The sequence below is a fragment of the Zonotrichia leucophrys genome, chromosome 15, assembly GCF_028769735.1.
Source record: "Zonotrichia leucophrys gambelii isolate GWCS_2022_RI chromosome 15, RI_Zleu_2.0, whole genome shotgun sequence".
NCBI lineage: Eukaryota > Metazoa > Chordata > Aves > Passeriformes > Passerellidae > Zonotrichia > Zonotrichia leucophrys.
In genome coordinates, this window is record NC_088185.1 from 4,290,693 (window position 1) to 4,308,376 (window position 17,684).

Sequence of the window (17,684 nt, forward strand, 5' to 3'; positions counted from 1 at the left end):
GCGGCTTCCGCTTTCCGTGCAGTTGTCGGTGGCGGTGGAGTCCGGGGGACAGCGAGGAGCTCCCCCCTGCTCCGGCCACGCTGTGGTTCGTCCCAGCCGTCCCCGGAGGGACAGGGAAGAGGGACGGGGACGGCTGAGGGGGCGAGAGCGGAGAGACCCCGGGAGTGGCGCTGAGGGGGTCTGGGAGGAAAATCTCGGCAGTGAGGGGCTGCCAGGGGCACCAGGAGCAGGGGAGACCCCCGAGAGCGGCGCTGAGGGGCTCTGGGAGCAAAATCTCGGCAGTGAGGGGCTGCCAGGGGCACCAGGAGCAGGGGAGACCCCCGAGAGCGGCGCTGAGGGGCTCCGGCAGGAAACCCTCGGGAGCAGGGGAGACCCCCGCGGTGGGGTTTGCATGGGGCTCCCCTTGGAGAGGGGTGAACGGTTCCTAGGGGGTTGTGGCTCTCACACACACACGCACCTGGGCCAGGTGGGTGCCAGCAGAGAGCAGAAGCTGAAGGGGTCAAGGCTTGAGTAACCTGCGGTCTGCAGCACCCAGAGAGGGAAGAGTGAGGGGCCCCGGCTGCCCCTCCGCAGGTGCGTGCCGGGATGAGCTCCCCTGGCGGGGCCAGCAGCGCCTTCCCCCTGCACGTCCTGGTGTGGAACAACGACTACAGGCGGCTGGACGAGGAGCTGCAGGAGCAGGTAAAGGGGGCTGGGGGCTCCTGGGGGGCTGCTGGCTCTCGCTGTGCCAGGGAGAAGCACCCTGGTGGTGCTGCCAGGAGCTTGAGGGATCCCTGCACTTCGTTACCTGTTTATTTGTGGTGTGGGAGTGATGTGAGAAGATGTAGGAATATATTTTTATTTCAGATACTAACATATCCTATCTGTTGGCTTCCTATCTGTAAAGCTTTGCTGTGAGCATTCCAGTGCAGCTGTGGAGTAGCTAAAGAAGAGCAGCTGTGATGGACGTTAATTTATTTATTAAAGCAATAAATAGTGTTTATCTTAATGGGAAGTCAACGTGCAGCAAAAGTGGCTGGTGCTGCTGGACATCAAACCAGCCCCCACCTTGCTGAGCACCATCCTATAGATTTGTTGTTGCCCAAGATTGAGGGCAGAGTTTTTATATTGATTGGAATGTTTTCAGCATCTCTGGTAAAAAAAAAAAAAAAAAAAAAAAAGGATCATTGTTCCGTGCTGGAGAGTAGAAAACACAAAGCTGTCCCCTCTCTGGGCCATGATGATGTAAGGAAATGGCCTGAAAGCTGCAGCAGCAAAAATCCTTCTGGCTGAGCTGCTGTGGAAGAGCTCTGACCAGGGCTAGAGTGAGGTACAGTTAATGAGCAGAGCTGATTAATTAATCATACCTGACACCACAAGTACGTGAGCCCAGCCCAGCTGTGCCACCTCCTGACTGTCACCTGCAGCTCTAACGGTGCACCTGACTTACTAATTCCTGCTCAGAGCATGTTCCTGCCCTGGTTTGGGAGAATCTTTGGAATGCACTCACTTTTTATCTAATTCATGTCACCTTCTGCATTAACCAAAACCTTTAACCTCACTGGCACGTTGCTCCTGTGTGTTTATTTCTGACACCTGTGAGAGTTTGTGGTTAAACGGGGATCACTCAGCAGCTCCCACCTGTGGAGTGCTGCTTCCTCCCTCCATTCCCTGTGCGAAGATGGATGTCTCTCTTACTTCCTTTACCTGCTTTTAAACACCTTTTTTTCCCTTTTTTTAAGTATTCCAAAGATCTGTTTCCCCCTGCTTCTTTGGGATGAGCTTCCTGCTGCAGGGAGGGATCAAAGGCACATCCCAGCTGCAGCTGGGGTGGCAAACGGGGTTGGGCATGTGGGGACCAGGGAACAGCAACAAACTCAGTGGGGAGGGACCTTTGAAGCTGCATGAGGTGGAGAAGCAAATTAATTAATGTTCCACCCCAGAAGATGCTTTAAAGTGAAGCTTTCCCACTCTCAGTGAGATATTTCTGACTTGAAGCTGTCAGATAACGCTGTTAACGTGCATAATAACCTTCCTTTCTCATTCTGCTATTGACTTTCCCCTTTTCCTTTAGTTATAGATGCTCTTCTGTTTCAAATCTCTAAGCTAATAGTGAAAAATGTGTAAGGTATGAGTATGTTGTGCTTGCATGTTTTGGATATTTGTGCCTGTGTAGTTTATTTTTTATTTTTAGTGACTTGTAGAGAATGCCCTCACTCCTCATTGTGCTGTGTGTGCTTTGTGAAACACCATCTGCTTCTGTCCTTTCCAAAAGTGCTGTCCAAAAGCTGTGTTGTGTGCCCTGTTGCCTTTTTTTTCCTGTTTTCTCCCCATTCTGTTGTACAGTTTAACCCCTCTGTGGGGTCTCAGGCTGTCTGTGGGGTGATGCACACGGATGAGAGCCCCCATCTCCTCCTGAGCCTTCTGGGGGGAGACAGAAAAAGAACTGAAAAGCACCAGCAAGAATTCCTGTCCTACAGATTTTGTGTCATTTCTTAGGCCCTGTTCTGCTTCTCCTTTTATTCCTGTGGAGAAGCGAGCCAGCCCTGCAGAGGGGCAGTGCAGGAGAGTTTGGGAGCAGATCCATGGGAATGGCAGGGAATGCTGGCTCCTGGATTAGCCTGTGTCTGTGCAGGCTCTGATGGGCTCTGTTCCTCTCTCCTGGGCACTGGCAGGGAATGCTGGCTCCTGGATTAGCCTGTGTCTGTGCAGGCTCTGATGGGGTCTGTTCCTCTCTCAGGACGTTGACCAGCGGGACCCTCGGGGCAGGACCTTGCTGCACTTGGCTGTTTCCTTGGGTTACATCGAGTCTGCCAAGGTCCTCCTGCAGCACAAGGCAGATGTGACCAAGGAGAATGCACAGGGATGGACGGGTAAGAACAGCCTGGGGTGTTTTTCTTTAAGCAGCAGATGTTCTGTGCTTTTATGGGGAGTTTTGGGCAGCAAAGTGACACGAGGCTGTGGTTGGGTTTGTTTCAGTTTTGCACGAGGCTGTGAGCACAGGGGATCCAGAGATGGTCCAGCTGATCCTGCAGCATCGGGACTACCAGCAGACCTCCATGACCCTTGGAGGAGTTCCTGAGTTACTGCAGAAAATTAATGAGGTAATGATTTATTGAAGTGTAAACTCTCTCTCCAGACTGAAATCACTGCTTGAATTCTCATTCCAGTACTATTGCAATCAGCTGGGCAATTGTGTTTTGTTCCAACCTGCATATTCCATAGTGTTGAGGGACATGGAGGCTTTTCCTTGACTTTATTTAAATCCTTTGTATGTACTCCAGCATTGGAGGCTGAATGTTGAAGGCATTACTGCCACTCCAGTAGAACAAGGAAGAACAGTTCCCCAGAAAGCACCAGGGGCAGGGGAGTGCCTGCTTGTGCTACTTTCAATTTCAGTTTTAGCATTGGCTAATCATTTCTCCAGTTCTGCTCTCCTTTTCTTTTTCCTTTTTCTAAAATGTTCACAGGAAATGCTGCAATGAATGTCAAACTATTCCATGAGGTACTCATCAGATATTTTCCTTCTGCAGACTCCTGACTTTTATGTGGAGATGAAATGGGAGTTCACTAGCTGGGGTAAGAATCCTGCTCCTTGTTACCAATTCCAAGCTGTAAAAATGGGTTACAAATGTCCCACAACACAGGCAGGGAAATATCCACTCCACGGAATCCTCCTCTCCTCCATCTCTAAATGACCTCTTGTGCTTTTGTTGCACAATTATTCTTTGTTTCCTGTGTGGTTGGTTGGTTAGTTTTTGGTAGTGGAGTTTTCGGTAGTTGCTGAGGACTTTTCTTGGGTTTTTTTTACCTGTCCCTGGCCATGTGATCATGTGTTATCTATGGATGCACTGGTTGTTTGGGAAGTTCCTGCTTTTCCTTGAAAAGAATGAACACTAGGCCTCACAGCTGACTGAATATTTCAAATATCAAACTATTGTACTGCCAGGCATGGGGTTTATGCCATTTCACACCTTGCAGTCTGAACAAATATCTTCCTCCTTTTCACATTCATCTTTAAATTACGCTACTTTTACCCTAAGCTGGTTGTTCTTCAATCTAAAGAGGATCAGTATCTCACCTCCTCTGGGGTGAGCAATCCTGGGCTGGAGTTCATTCCCTCTGTGCTGCACTTTTGCCCATTTTCCCTTTCCTTTTCTCCATTTTTCCATTTCTCCCTCTGTGGCAGTGCCCCTGGTTTCCAGGGTGTGCCCGAGCGACGTGTGCCGCATCTGGAAGAGCCGGGCCAAGCTGCGCGTGGACATCACCCTGCTGGGCTTTGAGAACATGAGCTGGGAGAGGGGCAGGAGGACTGTCATCTTCAAGGGAGAAGGTAAAGAGTTCACCTGTCTGCACCACTCACCCCCAAATACTGTGTGAGCAAATCCTGATTTTACACCAAAAAGGCCTCTTGTGTTTTATGAAGGTTTTATGCTTGTTTGTGTCTCATAGAGATACTGTTTTATGATGGTGTAATGTTACTTTAGTTTTTTAAGATTTTCTAAGTTTTCTAATGTTGACATTCTTGTAGTGAACTTTCTCACACACTTTCTGTAAATAACTCATTGTTTTTCATTCCTTTATAAAAGAAGAGAAAGTTAATAGACTGTTAGTTTGACCAGTGTCATTGCAGAGGTGTCACTGTCACCTTCCAATCCACTGTCACTTTTGTAAAACTATAAATATTGGAGTCAGAGAATAAAACTTCCCTTTTTTCCCTTCACCTTGAGAGCGGTGGTGTGCTTGTGTTCTCTCGTGTCTTTCAGCAACAGTGTAATTTCTTTGCTTTGAGTAAATCTGAGGTAAAAATTTGGTGATGGGGTAAAATGTCAGTATTTTACTGTTTCCCTCCTCCTTTTCTGCTGCCCTACATATAAAAAATCATTTTAGTTCCATCTCCAAGTTTGATCCCAGCTGAATGCAGAAACAGCTGGGTTTGATACACGATATACCCCCAGCTCTTCACCCTGGAGCACTTGCTGAGTTTTTTAACTTGAAGCATTCCTTTTCTTCCACCAGACTCTGGTGGCTGGGCAGAGCTCATTGAGATCAACCACGATGACAAGTTTGTGACAACAGAGAGGTTTGAGATCTCCCAGCACATGAAACGTTTGACTCTGGGATCCATGACACCCAAAAGGAAAGATGTGGAGAGGCGCCTCACATCCCCAATCATCAGCACGTGCCTTGATACCAAAAACATTGCTTTTGAAAGGTAAGACAGGGAGTTTCTCTTAGCAAACAAACATTTTGATGTTGTGTCTGAAAAAAGCTTTAATGACAAACTCACAAAAGTTTTGGTAATTAAAACTTTTAGGGCTACGTCTTAAATTATTTTAAACTTCATAAATCACTAGATGAAGAAATTTGGGTTGGTCAAATAGCTAGTATTGCTTGGCAAAAAGTTTCCAATTGAAAGAAATCATTGGCAGAAAACTTCCAGTTTATCATATTAGTGGGATGGAATCATTAAGGTTGGAAAAGGCCTCTAAGATTGAGTCAATTGCTCACTGCAAATTTGCATTTCACACAAATCCATGTGCTGGAACTGATGGACAAGAACTTGGATTTGGTACCAAATAAGTCAACTCTCACATGAATACTTTAAGTAAATATGCACAGTGTGTCTTTTAACAGACACATTTGTCTTTCGTCATGACTACACACCTATTTATCCAGGTATCTGGGATTAATAACCTGTCAAATGTTGTTTAAAATGAGATTTAGAAGAACCAGATGGGGGTTGTATAAAAATGCAGCTGTGTAGACACTTGTGGTGTTCCCTTTTTGTCAGAACCACATCTGGATTCTGGGTATGGAGGACAGAAAAATCAGAAGGTGTCAATGGTTATGAAGCCAAGGTAAAGCCTGTTCTGTTCTTCTGAGAGATCTTGCAGCAAATTGAAGTCTGGCTGTGCTTTTTCTGTATTTCCTGACTATTTCAGGTCTTCAGATTCCTATTGGGGCATTGATTGTGTTGCCTGCAGAATTGGGCTGGAGTGAGGAACCTCCAGGCTTGTGGGAGGGATGGAGCCCACGTGCAGGAATGTCCCCAGGGGGATCAGAGAGGGGAGAGCAGGGACAGGAGATTCAGCAGAGCTGCCTGCAGTCCTTCCCTTCCAAGGGCTGCACTTAACTCACACCTGAACACTGCCATTGTTTCAGTGGGTGAAAGTTGAGGAATATAATAATAATAATAATAATATGATAATAACAGCACTGCAAGGGACCAGCAGCCATGAGTGGCATCATGAATTCATGAACTGCACCTGAGCCACAGCTGCTTAGAATGGTTCCTCCTGACACTGGTTCTGACCTCTGTTTCACCTCAGTGAAATATTTTTCAAGGTGGTTTGGCAGCCTTACTGTGGTAGGAATTTAGATTCAGAATCACAAGATTTAATTTCCCTGATTCTGTGTTTACTCCACGTTTGGGAATTGGTGCAATAAATTACATTTTGTAATTTAATTCACCAGAAGAGTAAGTGCTGAGTAGCTTTTACATTTATCTGAAGGTTTTTCCTGATAAGACTGCAGGGCTGTTCAGCTGGACAGAGGGTTCATTAATGTTCCCAAACTGTTACTAAATATAATTTCTTAAAATCTCTTGGAAATGCCTGTCTGGTGTTGAGGTTGGTTCAGTTAGTTTTGTGTCCATGATGTTTCACTGGGGAACTCTTTTTTTAACCTCTGATGTTGCTTGGTTTTTATCTCTGTATTTTTTTGTAAGGTCTACACAGCAAACAATGTGAACGTGATCACACGGATCAGAACAGAGCATTTAACAGAAGAGGAGAAGAGGAGATATAAAGGTATCTTCCCCAGAGGAAAATTGGGAATAAATACAAATCTCCCTTTGGTTGTCTGACACCTCCTTTGTGTCTGAAGAACTGGGCAGGCAAACAAGGAAATTCTCTTCTTGCTGACTTTGCCCTGATTTCCTTTTGTGTCTGAGGCAGCTCATTATTTCACTCTTAACCTACAAATGAACCTGGTTTTATCCCAGCTGTATTTAGAGGAAATAAAACCCCTTCAAACCTGTTGAAAGTTTGCTGACAGTTTTAAAAGGCTGCACTTTTCTGCTCAGGAATGTATTCCTGCCCTTACTTCACTTTGGCCATGGATACAAGATTCACAGAGGCTTTGTTTGCTTGGAATTTTTGTTTTGGTCTACTAATTTCTTCTGGTATTTGAATTAGAGTAAAGGGTGACCAGCCAGTAACTTTATATGGAAATTCTCCTACCCTGAGGTGCTGGGACTCATAAAGGTGTCTGCTAATCATAGAAACCACTGAAAATCTGTGCTCTGTTCTGTGTGTTGTACCTGTTTTGGACTATCAGCTGTGGGTCCTGGGCTTGCCTGGTAAAGCTCACAGGAGATCTGAATAATTTCCCTTTGAGTGGGAAGCCTGGCCTGAATTCCAGTTTTACTGCTCGTTAATGCTAATGGCTGGTTTTGTTTTCCCTCCTGTTACCTGAAGCTGATAGGAGCCCTCTGGAATCATTCCTGGGGACAGTGGAGCACGAATGTGGTGCTCAGGTGAGTGTCTGATGTCAGCTCAGGTCACTGTGCCAGGAGAATTCCTGGGGAGTGGAGTCACCTCTTGTTTCCTTAGCTTGGCAGCAGTTTTCATGATGAGGTTTTCATTTGCCCTGAGGGTGTTTTTGTTTGGTTGGAAATAAATGAACTTTGAGATCCCAACCCAAACCATTCCATGATTCCACCTGGCTTTAGAAGCTCCCTTGCTTCTAAACTGTGAAAGAGCAGTGGATAATGGATTTGCTGGCTCTCTGTCAGGATGGCATTGCACATTTACAGGGATTTAGAGATTTTGGGTTCAAATCCTCCATCCAAGTTTTGACTTTGGTGAAGGATTTGGAGCCTGGAAGTGCTGTGGCTCATTTGTGTATTTCTAGTTGGTTTCCAGCTTTAAAGTGTCTAAGATGTTTTCTGTCTCTAAAAATTTGGAGATTTTTAACCTCAGTAAAACAGAATAAAACCTCAGTCTAATAACAGCTGGTGTTTATCATTGGGTGTCACTGTGTCTGAAATAGGGAAGGAGTTGCTTCACAAAGGGTAAATGAAAAGTTTCTTGTGTTAACCACTGTTCATTACTTTTTGGGTTGTTTTTTTCCTCTCTTTCCTTCTAGAGTACATCCAGAACTACAGAATATGCTGCAACCAACAATCCCACTGCTATTACTCTGGAGGAATACTTCAACCCAGAGTTTGATTTGAAAGGCAGAGACATAGGAAGACCAAAGGAAGTCACTGTTAGAACACAGAAGTGAGAAATACCATTTTAACTATTTCTAGTTTGTCTCTTCCCAGTTATCTAATCCCTGGAAACCATTTTTACAAATATCCAGTGTGGTTTTCCCCCAGTTTTCACAATTAATTAGAAGACAGATCTTGTAGTATTCAGCTATAATCTATTTTTAATTCCACTGAGTCAAAACAAACATTTGGGCTGGTGCTGTGACTTGTTAGTAACCCCCTATCACTGCCCAGCTGCCTGTTTTGCTTTACACCTGTTCCTAAACTGTGAATTTAGGATGTTTTTATCCTACTTTGTCTTTAAGATTTAAAGCAACCCTGTGGATGAGTGAAGAGTTCCCCTTGTCTCTCATGGAACAAGTCACTCCAATCATTGACCTGATGGCCAGAACCAGTGCTCATTTTGCCAGACTTAGGGATTTCATCACTCTGGAATTTCCACCAGGATTTCCTGTCAAAATTGGTAACATTTAGCAATTTTTATTGTAACCTTGTCCATTTTTTTCCCTTTGGTTTTGTAATGTATTGTGTACAAAAAACCACATTGCCTTTTTAGTTGTATCACTGCTACCTAAAATGTTTTGTACATCTGGAGTCAATCCAGAAATATCATTTTGAAGACAATGTAATTTGTGTGAGAATGAGCTGTTGTCAGCCCCTTTCCACTTAGCTTCAGTGCCTTAAATTTGGCAAATGTTTTTTTAAAATAAGAGATTTATAGAGAGATTGAGCTAAAAAAAATAATAAAATAATAAATAACTAAAGCCACCTTATTGGTGAGTTTAGTTCCTCTGTGCTTTGTCATTATAGGAAGCTCTTGTGGAAGCAAATAATTGTTCTTATTTTGACATAAATCTTGTACTCTTACAGAAATTCCCCTGTTTCACGTGCTGAATGCTCGAATTACTTTTGAAAATGTCAACAGCTGCAGGACAGCTGAGAGACCCTCTCCTGGAGGTGCACAGAGTGATGCAGGTAAGGAAATCCCACCTTTTTTACATCCCTGTCCCTGAGGGAGAAGCTGAACTGCAGGGAATGGACCATGAGGAGCTGCAAGGTGCAAAAACCTTCATCAGAATTTTCAGTTACAACTTGTTGCAAACAGGGCACGGTGTGTTTTTAACTTTATTTACCTTCTGTAGGTGCTAATTTTGAGGTTGACCAGTCGGTGTTTGAGATCCCCAAGTCCTACCACGTCCAGGATGATGGCAGGAACATCCACGTGCAGGATGAGGATAATGAGATCATGCAGTTTGCCATCCAGCAGAGCTTGTTGGAGTCTGGTGCAAATAAAGTAAGTGCTGGGGTCTGTGCTGTGGCAGCTTGGGCAAGGACTGTGCAGAAAGAGCTGAAGGAAACCAGGGTAGGATCAGTTTTTCTACTTCAGACTTTAGAAGATAAAAATAATGTATTTGAAAGAAGAAATAAAGGTGGTTTAAGGGTTGTTTTCAGTGAGTTACTCTGCAGATCTGATAACTGCTGTGGAATTGTCTCTTTGCCCATCTCTAGGAATTGGAGATGCTTTCCAATGGAGCAGTTGCATATTCCTCAGACTTCAACATGCAGTATCAGAAGTAAGTTTTATTTCCACATCAAACCTTGCAGTGACAGAGCAAAAATAGCCCCAGCAGTACCATGAAGCATTTGGCCATTTTTTTTTTTAATATATATGAGCAAATGCACAAAACTTGAGGTTTCTCCTTGTGCTTCTTCCAACTTTTCTAAGAAACAAGAACTCCTCCCTGGTTTATGTTGTGTAGTTCTTTCCAGCTGTGGGGCTGGTCTGTGCACACAGCAGATTCTTTGCCCAACATACAAACCCAGTGCTCCTCTTAAAACTCTGAATTTGGTCCCTCTGCATTGAATCTTTGGTTATTAGAGGCTGCACACTTCAAGGCAGATCTTTCTTTTCAAAATCCTTATGTAATCCTTAAAAACATAGATTTAATGGACACCTAAAAATGGGCTCTGATGTCTGTGGAGTCTTCCTGCAGTTAAGTGCAAAGAAACCAAGAACTGAAACTTCTGGGTTCTTCTATACATGAAAAATCCTTTAAACCAGGTGAGAATGCTTTTAGAGGCCCATTGAAAATACAACTGTTGGTATCTATGAACAATTCAAAGGAATCCCTGTTTGTCATTGGGAATTTTACAGCTGTTGGAACAGCTGCTCTCATATCCTCAAACTGTTTTCTCCCCTCTGGAGGAGATTTTCAGATTTGTGAATCTAAAAAGTTGCCGGGAAGGATCATTGCAAAGAATACGAGTCAGGCTCTGTCTCTTTTCCTTCTCAGAGTTGTTCTTTTCCATCAGGGCCCTTCAGGAGAGCTTCCTGTCGGGATCAGGGACCTCCCACAGCAGCACCTCCAGTGAAGCCTCCAGCTTTGAGAAGGACTTGCAGCTTGCCATGGAATTGTCAGTGAGGGAGCAGGAGGAGCAGGAGAAGCAGCGTCGGGAGCAGGAGGATGCAGAGCTTCAGCAAGTTTTACAGCTCTCTCTTGTGGAAAAATAACTCCTAAGTGACCTCCTGAAGCAGGGATGACCAAATCTGTGTAAAACTGGAGATTGTCAGAGCTGTCAGTCTGAAGACCACTCCTGGATTGCTTAAGGATACGTTTTGCTGCCTTCTAAGTTGGCATCAGCTGCAAAAAGCTGATTTATTTTTGTTTGGGGGAGTTGTACATCACAGGACTCCACATCTGGCTCCCCAGCCACGCAGTCTTAGCTTTGAAGGAAATGTTTTTATCTAAACTTATTTATTGAAGAGCAGATGGAAATTTTGCTTTGCATCAGGATGTAGGATTGCAGTAAAGCTTGAAAGCCTGATTTATGGGGAGTTCAGGAGGGAAACTTCATTACTTACCAAAGAAATACTCATCTGCTTCATTATTTCTTAATAATTCAAAGCCATTGCCTGTTTTTCCAGCTGTTTCATGGGAGAGCATCTCCCTGCCTCTACACACACTGTAGTTCTTCATGCTGACAGATGGTTTCTGTTAGTTTTGTTTAGATATGGTTATCTCTCCTCTAGTTATTGAGATTTTTGGCTTAAGAGGGATAATTTTATACTTGAACAGCTCATCCAAGCTCCAGATTAAACTAGTGCTTTCTGAAAAAAGGACAAACCAAGTAGCCAGTAACATTTTAGATGCTGAAATGGGACCATTTGTCCAGCACAGCAGCAATTTCTGCATTGATTCCAAACCAGCTCTTTCCCCTGCTCAGAGGGCAGCAAGAAATTAAGGCATAGATAGATACAGGTGCTTCTTTGGGATCTCTTGGTGTGCAGGGCTGAGTGTGGGTGCTAAAAGCAGCCAGGCAAAGAATTCAGGGGAGATTTTCATGTGTCCTTATTGGAAGAGAAGTTTCATTCTGCAAGGGAAACGTGTGTTGCTTTTTAAAACCCCAGCTCTTGTCCTTCATGTGAATACATCTATTTTTTTACCTGAATATTTGTATTGATTTTAAACCAAACCACTAGGCCTACACTCATCCAACTGGTCTTGTAACGATTCCTAGGTCTGTTTTAACCAGCTTTCCTCAGGTTTTTGGCCATGCAGGATCTTTGTAGCTCTTTTATCTGCACTCCTCTCGGTGTTTACAGTACTCACACTGTGACTCTCAAGTGCACTCCACAGGTACACGGTGAACAGCCACAGGAAAGCCTTACACTTGTTAAATGTGAGCAATATCCCTCTGCTCTGCCTGCCAGGGCTGGAGGAACCTTTGGTACAGCTGCTCTGAGCTTGCTCCTAACACTGCTCCTGTTCCTCAGGCTGAACAGGGCACTTCTGGGTGACCAACTATTAATTAACCAATGTAAAATCACTCTAAAATGGACTTGATCATAACCAGTGGGGCAGTTGGAAGCCTATTTTAAACCAGTAATCCATTGTTTTACATAGGAGATGATTACAATTCCTTCAGTGTACACTAGGACTGGCCTGTCCACACTGGGTTTGTTCCCTGGCACAACTTGCATCCCTGAAAACAGCTGCTGGAATGGGGACTGTCCTGCACAGGGGCTGGGTTGGGATTTCTTTCTTTGCAAAAGGGGATTCCTGTGACTGTCACAGCTGGGAGAAGGGAGGAGATCTCATGTTGAGCTCCTGGCAGGGTGGGAGGCAGGAGCTGGAGCTGTGGGCATTCCTCCAGTGGGAATAAAGAGTGCTGTTGCCTTTACAAACCCTGCCTGGCATTGCCTGTCTTCTGCTAAGCTTTTCAAAGGTTACAAGAAGGGTAAAAATAGCATTTTTTCAAGCTGACTTGTTCTGGTTTTATATTTAAACTAAAGAACATTGAGCACTTTCAGTTGAAGTTTTGTTACGCTCCTGCTTCTTAGTCTGGGACTGTAAAATAAATTGGATTAGCTTTGGGTTTTTTTTTTTTTTTTTGCTTTCTTTGACATTTGTATCATTCCAGCTAAAACTAGAAGGCCCTGCTTCCCTCAGCCAGGTGCTGCTTCTCTTAAAGCCTGACTTAACCCTCTCATGTAAGATGGACATGCTCTGTGTGCTGGAAGAAAAACCAAAGGTACTGCACATTACACCACACACAGGTATTTTTTCTCACTGTATTTGGAGTATTTTTTTTTCTATTAATTATCTTTTTGTACATTAAAGTGACATTATCACCTGTGAAACTCTCCAAGGTAGTTCTGGCTTTTGGACATTTTCAACGAAATTTTGAGTCTCCCTGTCTTAAAAAGGGGGGATCAGTACAACACAGAAGTTAAGGAAGTGAAAAGCAGGAAATCCTATTAATTTCTCTCTGCAGCTTCTTGTAAGAGAGGAGCAGAGAGTTCTGAGTGGGTTTAATATTCGGGCCAAGACTGTTGTGTAAACAGAGTCCAACCTCTCTCTGAGGCAGCTTGAGGCTGATGTAGGAAAGAGAAGCTCAGAGTTACAAACACCTGTAGCTTCTTCTAAAACTATAACCAGCTTTAAAAGTTCTTTAATTTCATGCTGCTAGTTCCTGAAAGCAAGACTGTGCTTTTTTTTTTTTTGTGCTTTTGACCCCATTTCAAAGCTTTTCACATCAGCAATTCATGATTCTGTTTATTTGGAAACCCTTCTTACACTGCTTTGGCCGAGTTTTGATTCATAGCTGAGCTGCTGGAAACTGCACAACCTTTGTAGGATCTGCTTCCATTGTGCTGTTAAAGGGCTCCTTGCTGACAAACATCCATGGAAACATTCCCCCAGCCCTGCCATCCTCTTCCCTGGCTTTCCCCAGCACTGCAATCCCACTAAAAACAAGGTAGGAGCCATGAGGGGACCAGAGGTGGGAACCAGGACAGCCTCACCCCTTTCCAGCCCAGTTAATAACAAACAGCACAGCCATTGAATAAATAAGAGCCTGGATTGTTTACTGAGCGTTTTTATTTGTACAAAGAGGCATAGCAGGGAGTGAGGAATGAGAGCAAACAGGAATTCTGCTCCTGGGAATGCAGAGCTGGGGCTGGGAGCTTCACCATCCACCCCCACGAGCAGCACAGGCTGCAGGCCAGGCTTCACAGCGATGAAGGAGCAAGGGAAATCAGGAACACAGGAATCAAAAGAAGGAGCAGAAAGCAATAGAAAGAACAGTGCTGCCTTGCTGCCTCACTCTTGGATTAACAACTCCATCTGCTCGAGGCCAGGCTCACTCTGTCATTTCTCAAAACAAAGAAAATCCCTGTTCAATGCCAGCACTCAGCGTCCTTGAAACAGAACAGAAAACACCTAAGAGGCAGCACGAGGGCTTGAGAACAGGTCAACAACAATTGTTCTGGAAGTTACATTTTAAAACTCTAAATAAATTACTAAGCAAAACGCCCCTATGTTAAATATTAAAGTAATAATTAGTAAAATCCAGTTACTACTTGTAGCAGTGCAAAACAAAATAGCAGCATTCGTATGGAAATGGGATTCAGTGTAAACACTTGTTACTGAAACTGCATAAAATGGGTCTGGCTGGAGCTGAAACTCTTCCAGGACATCTGCCTGGCTTGCAGACCTTTGGAGGCTCCTGCTTGCAGGAGAGCAATGACCAGCACATGTTGGAACCCCTCACCTGCACCCCAGTTCCCAACAGGTTCAGCAGGGCTGGTTTGATGGGAGGTTATTTGGGGCTTTTCAGCCAGGAGTTAAAGCAAATAACGTTGGGAATGAGAAGCCTGGCTTGGGAAAAACTACACCAGGATCAGGTCATGCATCAGTGGCAGGAATGGGCCAGACCCTCCACCCACTGCTGGCTGGCTCACTGAGCTTTTACCTTTGGGATATTTTTGAATGGGACCTTAAAGCTCATCCTGTTCTACCCCCTGCCCACTACCCCAGCTTGCTCCAAGCCCCGTCCAACCCCCAGGACTCGGCGTTCAAACAAGGACCTGAATCAACCAGAAAGCAAAAAGCAGACGCGGCGTGACCGAGCACGTGGAGCTGCTGCTCGCACAATGCCGCCAGTCTCGTCCTGTCCTTGGTGCCAACCGAGGCCCTGGGTGCCTGCACGGCCCGGGGATGCTCTGGAGCACACGGGGTGGGATCAGCCTCGCCAAAACGCGGGGATTTGGGAGGTTTTGCTCAGCCCCTGCTCCAGGACACGCCCCAGGAGCTCCAGGAGTCTTTGCTGAGGAAGAGAATGATTTCCAGCATCCCGCCAGAGCACTGCTGGAAGCCACATCACGATGGAGCCACGGGATACAGCACGGGCACAGATGGGGGAAAAGCCACGCTCGCATCCTCAGCGCATCCCCGGGAACGGACAGGAGAACCGGGCGGGACCGGAGCAGCGGCGCCACGGTGGGAACCGGAGGGGAGAACCTGCTGGGTCCGGAGCAGTGCCGGGACGGTGGGTACCGGACGGGAGAACCGGCAGGGCTGAAGCGGTGCTGGGATGGCGGATTCCAGGCGGGAGAACCGGGTGGGATGCAGCATTCTCTGGATGCCCCGGCGGGTCCCGCTCCGCTACCGCCGCCGGACGGGCCGGTACACGCAGATGGCCATGAGGATGATGGTGAGCAGCAGAGCGCTGAGGATGCTGCCCAGCAGCACTGCGGCGGCAAGAGAAAAAACATTAATTCAACACTCCCTGAGCATCTCCCGAGCCCCCGGCCGGGTCGTGGCGGGGCTGTCCCCGGTGCCCCCCGCTCCTCACCCAGGTTCTGGTGCTGCAGCACAGCGTAGGGCCGGCTGCGCTCCGCCGGGCCCGGCGACAGCGGGGACAGCGCCCAGCCCCGCGCCGCCGCCAGCCCCATCGCGCCGCGACACTACCGACCCGCCGGGCTTTGTGCGCCGGCACCGGCCCTGCCCCTTCCTGCCGCCCGCCCCGCCCCGGCCCCGGCCTTCCGGGAGAGCGGGGCGGTGGAACGGGAACCGGGAGCGGCACCGGGAGCGCTGCGCCCGGGGCAGACCCGCGCGTCCACCCCGCGCATCCCTGCACGCCGTGGGCATCCTCTGCCCCCCAGTTCTGTGTGTCCCCCCAATCCCCGTGTGTCCCCCCAGCCCTGTGTGTCCCCCCCAGTCCCGTGTCACGGACGTGGTTTCTTCCCGGTGTTTTAAGGTCCCCAAACAACGAGGAGCGGTGATGCTGCTCTGAGAGTGATGGGAATAAGAAGGCACGGCAGGTGGCTGTTGACACCGACCCAGGATGCCTCACCCCGAGCCAGGGTTTGGGTTTAAAATGAGGTATATTAGGGTATTTCCCTCTTTAAATTCCTATTCCCTGCATCCCCCCCAATGGGGCGGCAGGAGGCACCGACCTGCCCGGCTTCAGCAGCACCTGGGACCCACCCCCGGGCTCGGCCGGATTTGGGATGTTTTTAGCAGGACAAAGTGTGTCTGGACAGCGACAGCACCCCATGGACAACGATAGCCCTCCTGTCCCCCAACCCGGGCTCTGAGCCCCGCACGGCGCTCCATGAACACTGCGAGCTCCAGCTCCTCTCCCTCCCCTCATCTCCGAGCATCATCATCGCCTTTATTTTCCAAACACTCACGGCACAGCTACAGACACGCACGGGGGAACCTCGGAGCGAGGCAATTCCTCCATCTGCTCCGGGAATTGGGGGGGTTCTCCCCCATCCCCGGGTGTTTGTCCCCCAGGGGCCGCAGCGCTGTTCCCGTTCTCCCTGCCGTAGTTTCCTCCGTGCCAGCAGCGAGAGCGGGCTCTGCCCCGCCGGGGATGCTCGTGGAGATGCCGGGTCCGGTCCGTGGTGAGGAGCTGCCCCTTTTGGGTGCCAAGGAGGGAGCCTGAGCTGTCCCCGTGTCCCCCGCGCTACAGGACGGCGTTCATGCCCACCCCCTCTGCCTGGGGGGCTCGCAGCAGCTTCTCGGGCCGAATGCAGACGGCGAGGCGCTGATGGAGAGATAAAACACAGCGCGTTTCCCTCCACTGAGCCCTCCCCAGGGCGTTAAATCCCGGTGGGATTGAATTGCCGCTTAACAAAGATGCTGAGGATGTGTCACAGACATTTTTTATGAAAAATCCTTTCTTAGGATTTTTTCTTTCTGAGAATCTGAGAGGCCTCAGGAACAAAATGTAAACAATGGTTATCTGCTGCTGGGGAATGCAACAGGTGCATCTGTGATTGGTCTCATGTGGTTGTTTCTAATTAGTGGCCAATCACAGTGAGCTGGGTCGGACAGAGAGTCCGAGCCACAAACCTTTGTTATCATTCTTTCCTATTCTATTCTGCCAGCCTTCTGATGAAATCCTTTCTTCTATTCTTTTAGTATAGTTTTAATGTAATATATATAATAAAATAATAAATCAGCCTCCTAAAACATGGAGTCAGATCCTCCTCTCTTCCCTCATCCTCAGACCCCTGTGAGCACCATCACAAGGATGCATCAACCAGCCCAGCTCCCCAAAGGGGGTCCCTGCCCACCCCAGCCCACCCAGGAGCCCTGGGATTGTCACTCCTGACCTGCTTGAGGGACCCCGGGGTCCAGACGAGCTTGTACACCATGTACAGGGGGATGCAGATGAAGGAGGATGCCCCGATGAGGAATCCCACGGAGATGCTCCACTCGGGGTACTGGTACTCAAAGAGGGTCAGGGGAGGCTGCTCCAGGAGGGAGCTGATGACGATGAACTGAAACGAGCAGAGCCACAGGGGCCTCCAGTCCTGTGAGCAGTTTGGGCCCCTCACAACAAGACAGACACGTCCAGGGAATGGAACAGAGCTGGGGAAGGGGCTGCAGCAGCTGAGGGAGCTGGAAAGGGGCTCAGCCTGGGGAAAAGGAGGCTCAGGAAGGATTTGCTATCTCCCCACAACTCCCTGATAGGAGGGTGCAGCCAGATGGGAATTGGGCTCTGCTTCCAGGGAACAAGGGACAGAACCAGAGGAAGTGGCCTCAGGTTGTGCCAGGCTGGACATCAGGGAAAATTTCCTCACTAAAAGGGCTGTCCAGCCCAGGGCAGTGGTGGAGTTCCCATCCCTGGA

The 17,684-nt window shown here is 47.5% G+C and overlaps 2 protein-coding genes across 3 annotated transcripts; one reads left to right on the forward strand and one right to left on the reverse strand.

The window, feature by feature from the left end:
• The first annotated feature begins 2 nt into the window (after positions 1–2).
• Positions 3–12,883, forward strand: ANKRD13A (ankyrin repeat domain 13A). 2 transcript variants are annotated; one of them, XM_064726664.1, is made up of 16 exons: positions 3–681; positions 2,054–2,107; positions 2,720–2,852; positions 2,959–3,083; positions 3,513–3,558; positions 4,169–4,312; positions 4,999–5,194; positions 5,774–5,840; positions 6,710–6,791; positions 7,461–7,519; positions 8,131–8,267; positions 8,563–8,720; positions 9,128–9,232; positions 9,400–9,551; positions 9,767–9,831; positions 10,571–12,883. In XM_064726664.1, the coding sequence occupies exons 2-16, from the start codon at positions 2,099–2,101 to the stop codon at positions 10,767–10,769; spliced, it is 1,677 nt and encodes a 558-aa protein (XP_064582734.1). In that variant the 5' UTR covers positions 3–681; positions 2,054–2,098; the 3' UTR covers positions 10,770–12,883. The 2 variants fall into 2 exon arrangements, with proteins under 2 accessions (XP_064582734.1, XP_064582733.1); XM_064726663.1 differs by lacking the exon at positions 2,054–2,107.
• Positions 12,884–13,620: 737 nt separating this feature from the next.
• Positions 13,621–15,543, reverse strand: C15H12orf76 (chromosome 15 C12orf76 homolog). The gene is made up of 2 exons (XM_064726665.1): positions 15,395–15,543; positions 13,621–15,290 (listed from the first exon to the last, which is right to left on the reverse strand). Exons 1-2 carry the CDS (start codon positions 15,492–15,494, stop codon positions 15,205–15,207), a joined length of 186 nt encoding a protein of 61 aa, XP_064582735.1. The 5' UTR covers positions 15,495–15,543; the 3' UTR covers positions 13,621–15,204.
• Positions 15,544–17,684: the final 2,141 nt, after the last annotated feature.

Coding starts and splice junctions, on each gene's coding strand:
- ANKRD13A (XM_064726663.1), top strand. CDS start 586: ATGAGCTCCCCTGGCGGGGCCAGCAGCGCCTTCCCCCTGCACGTCCTG. Junction 5,841..6,709: donor TCAATGGTTATGAAGCCAAG/GTAAAGCCTGTT, acceptor TTTTTTTGTAAG/GTCTACACAGCAAACAATGT. Junction 8,721..9,127: donor AGGATTTCCTGTCAAAATTG/GTAACATTTAGC, acceptor GTACTCTTACAG/AAATTCCCCTGTTTCACGTG.
- C15H12orf76 (XM_064726665.1), bottom strand. CDS start 15,494: ATGGGGCTGGCGGCGGCGCGGGGCTGGGCGCTGTCCCCGCTGTCGCCG. Junction 15,291..15,394: donor GCTGCAGCACCAGAACCTGG/GTGAGGAGCGGG, acceptor TTGCCGCCGCAG/TGCTGCTGGGCAGCATCCTC.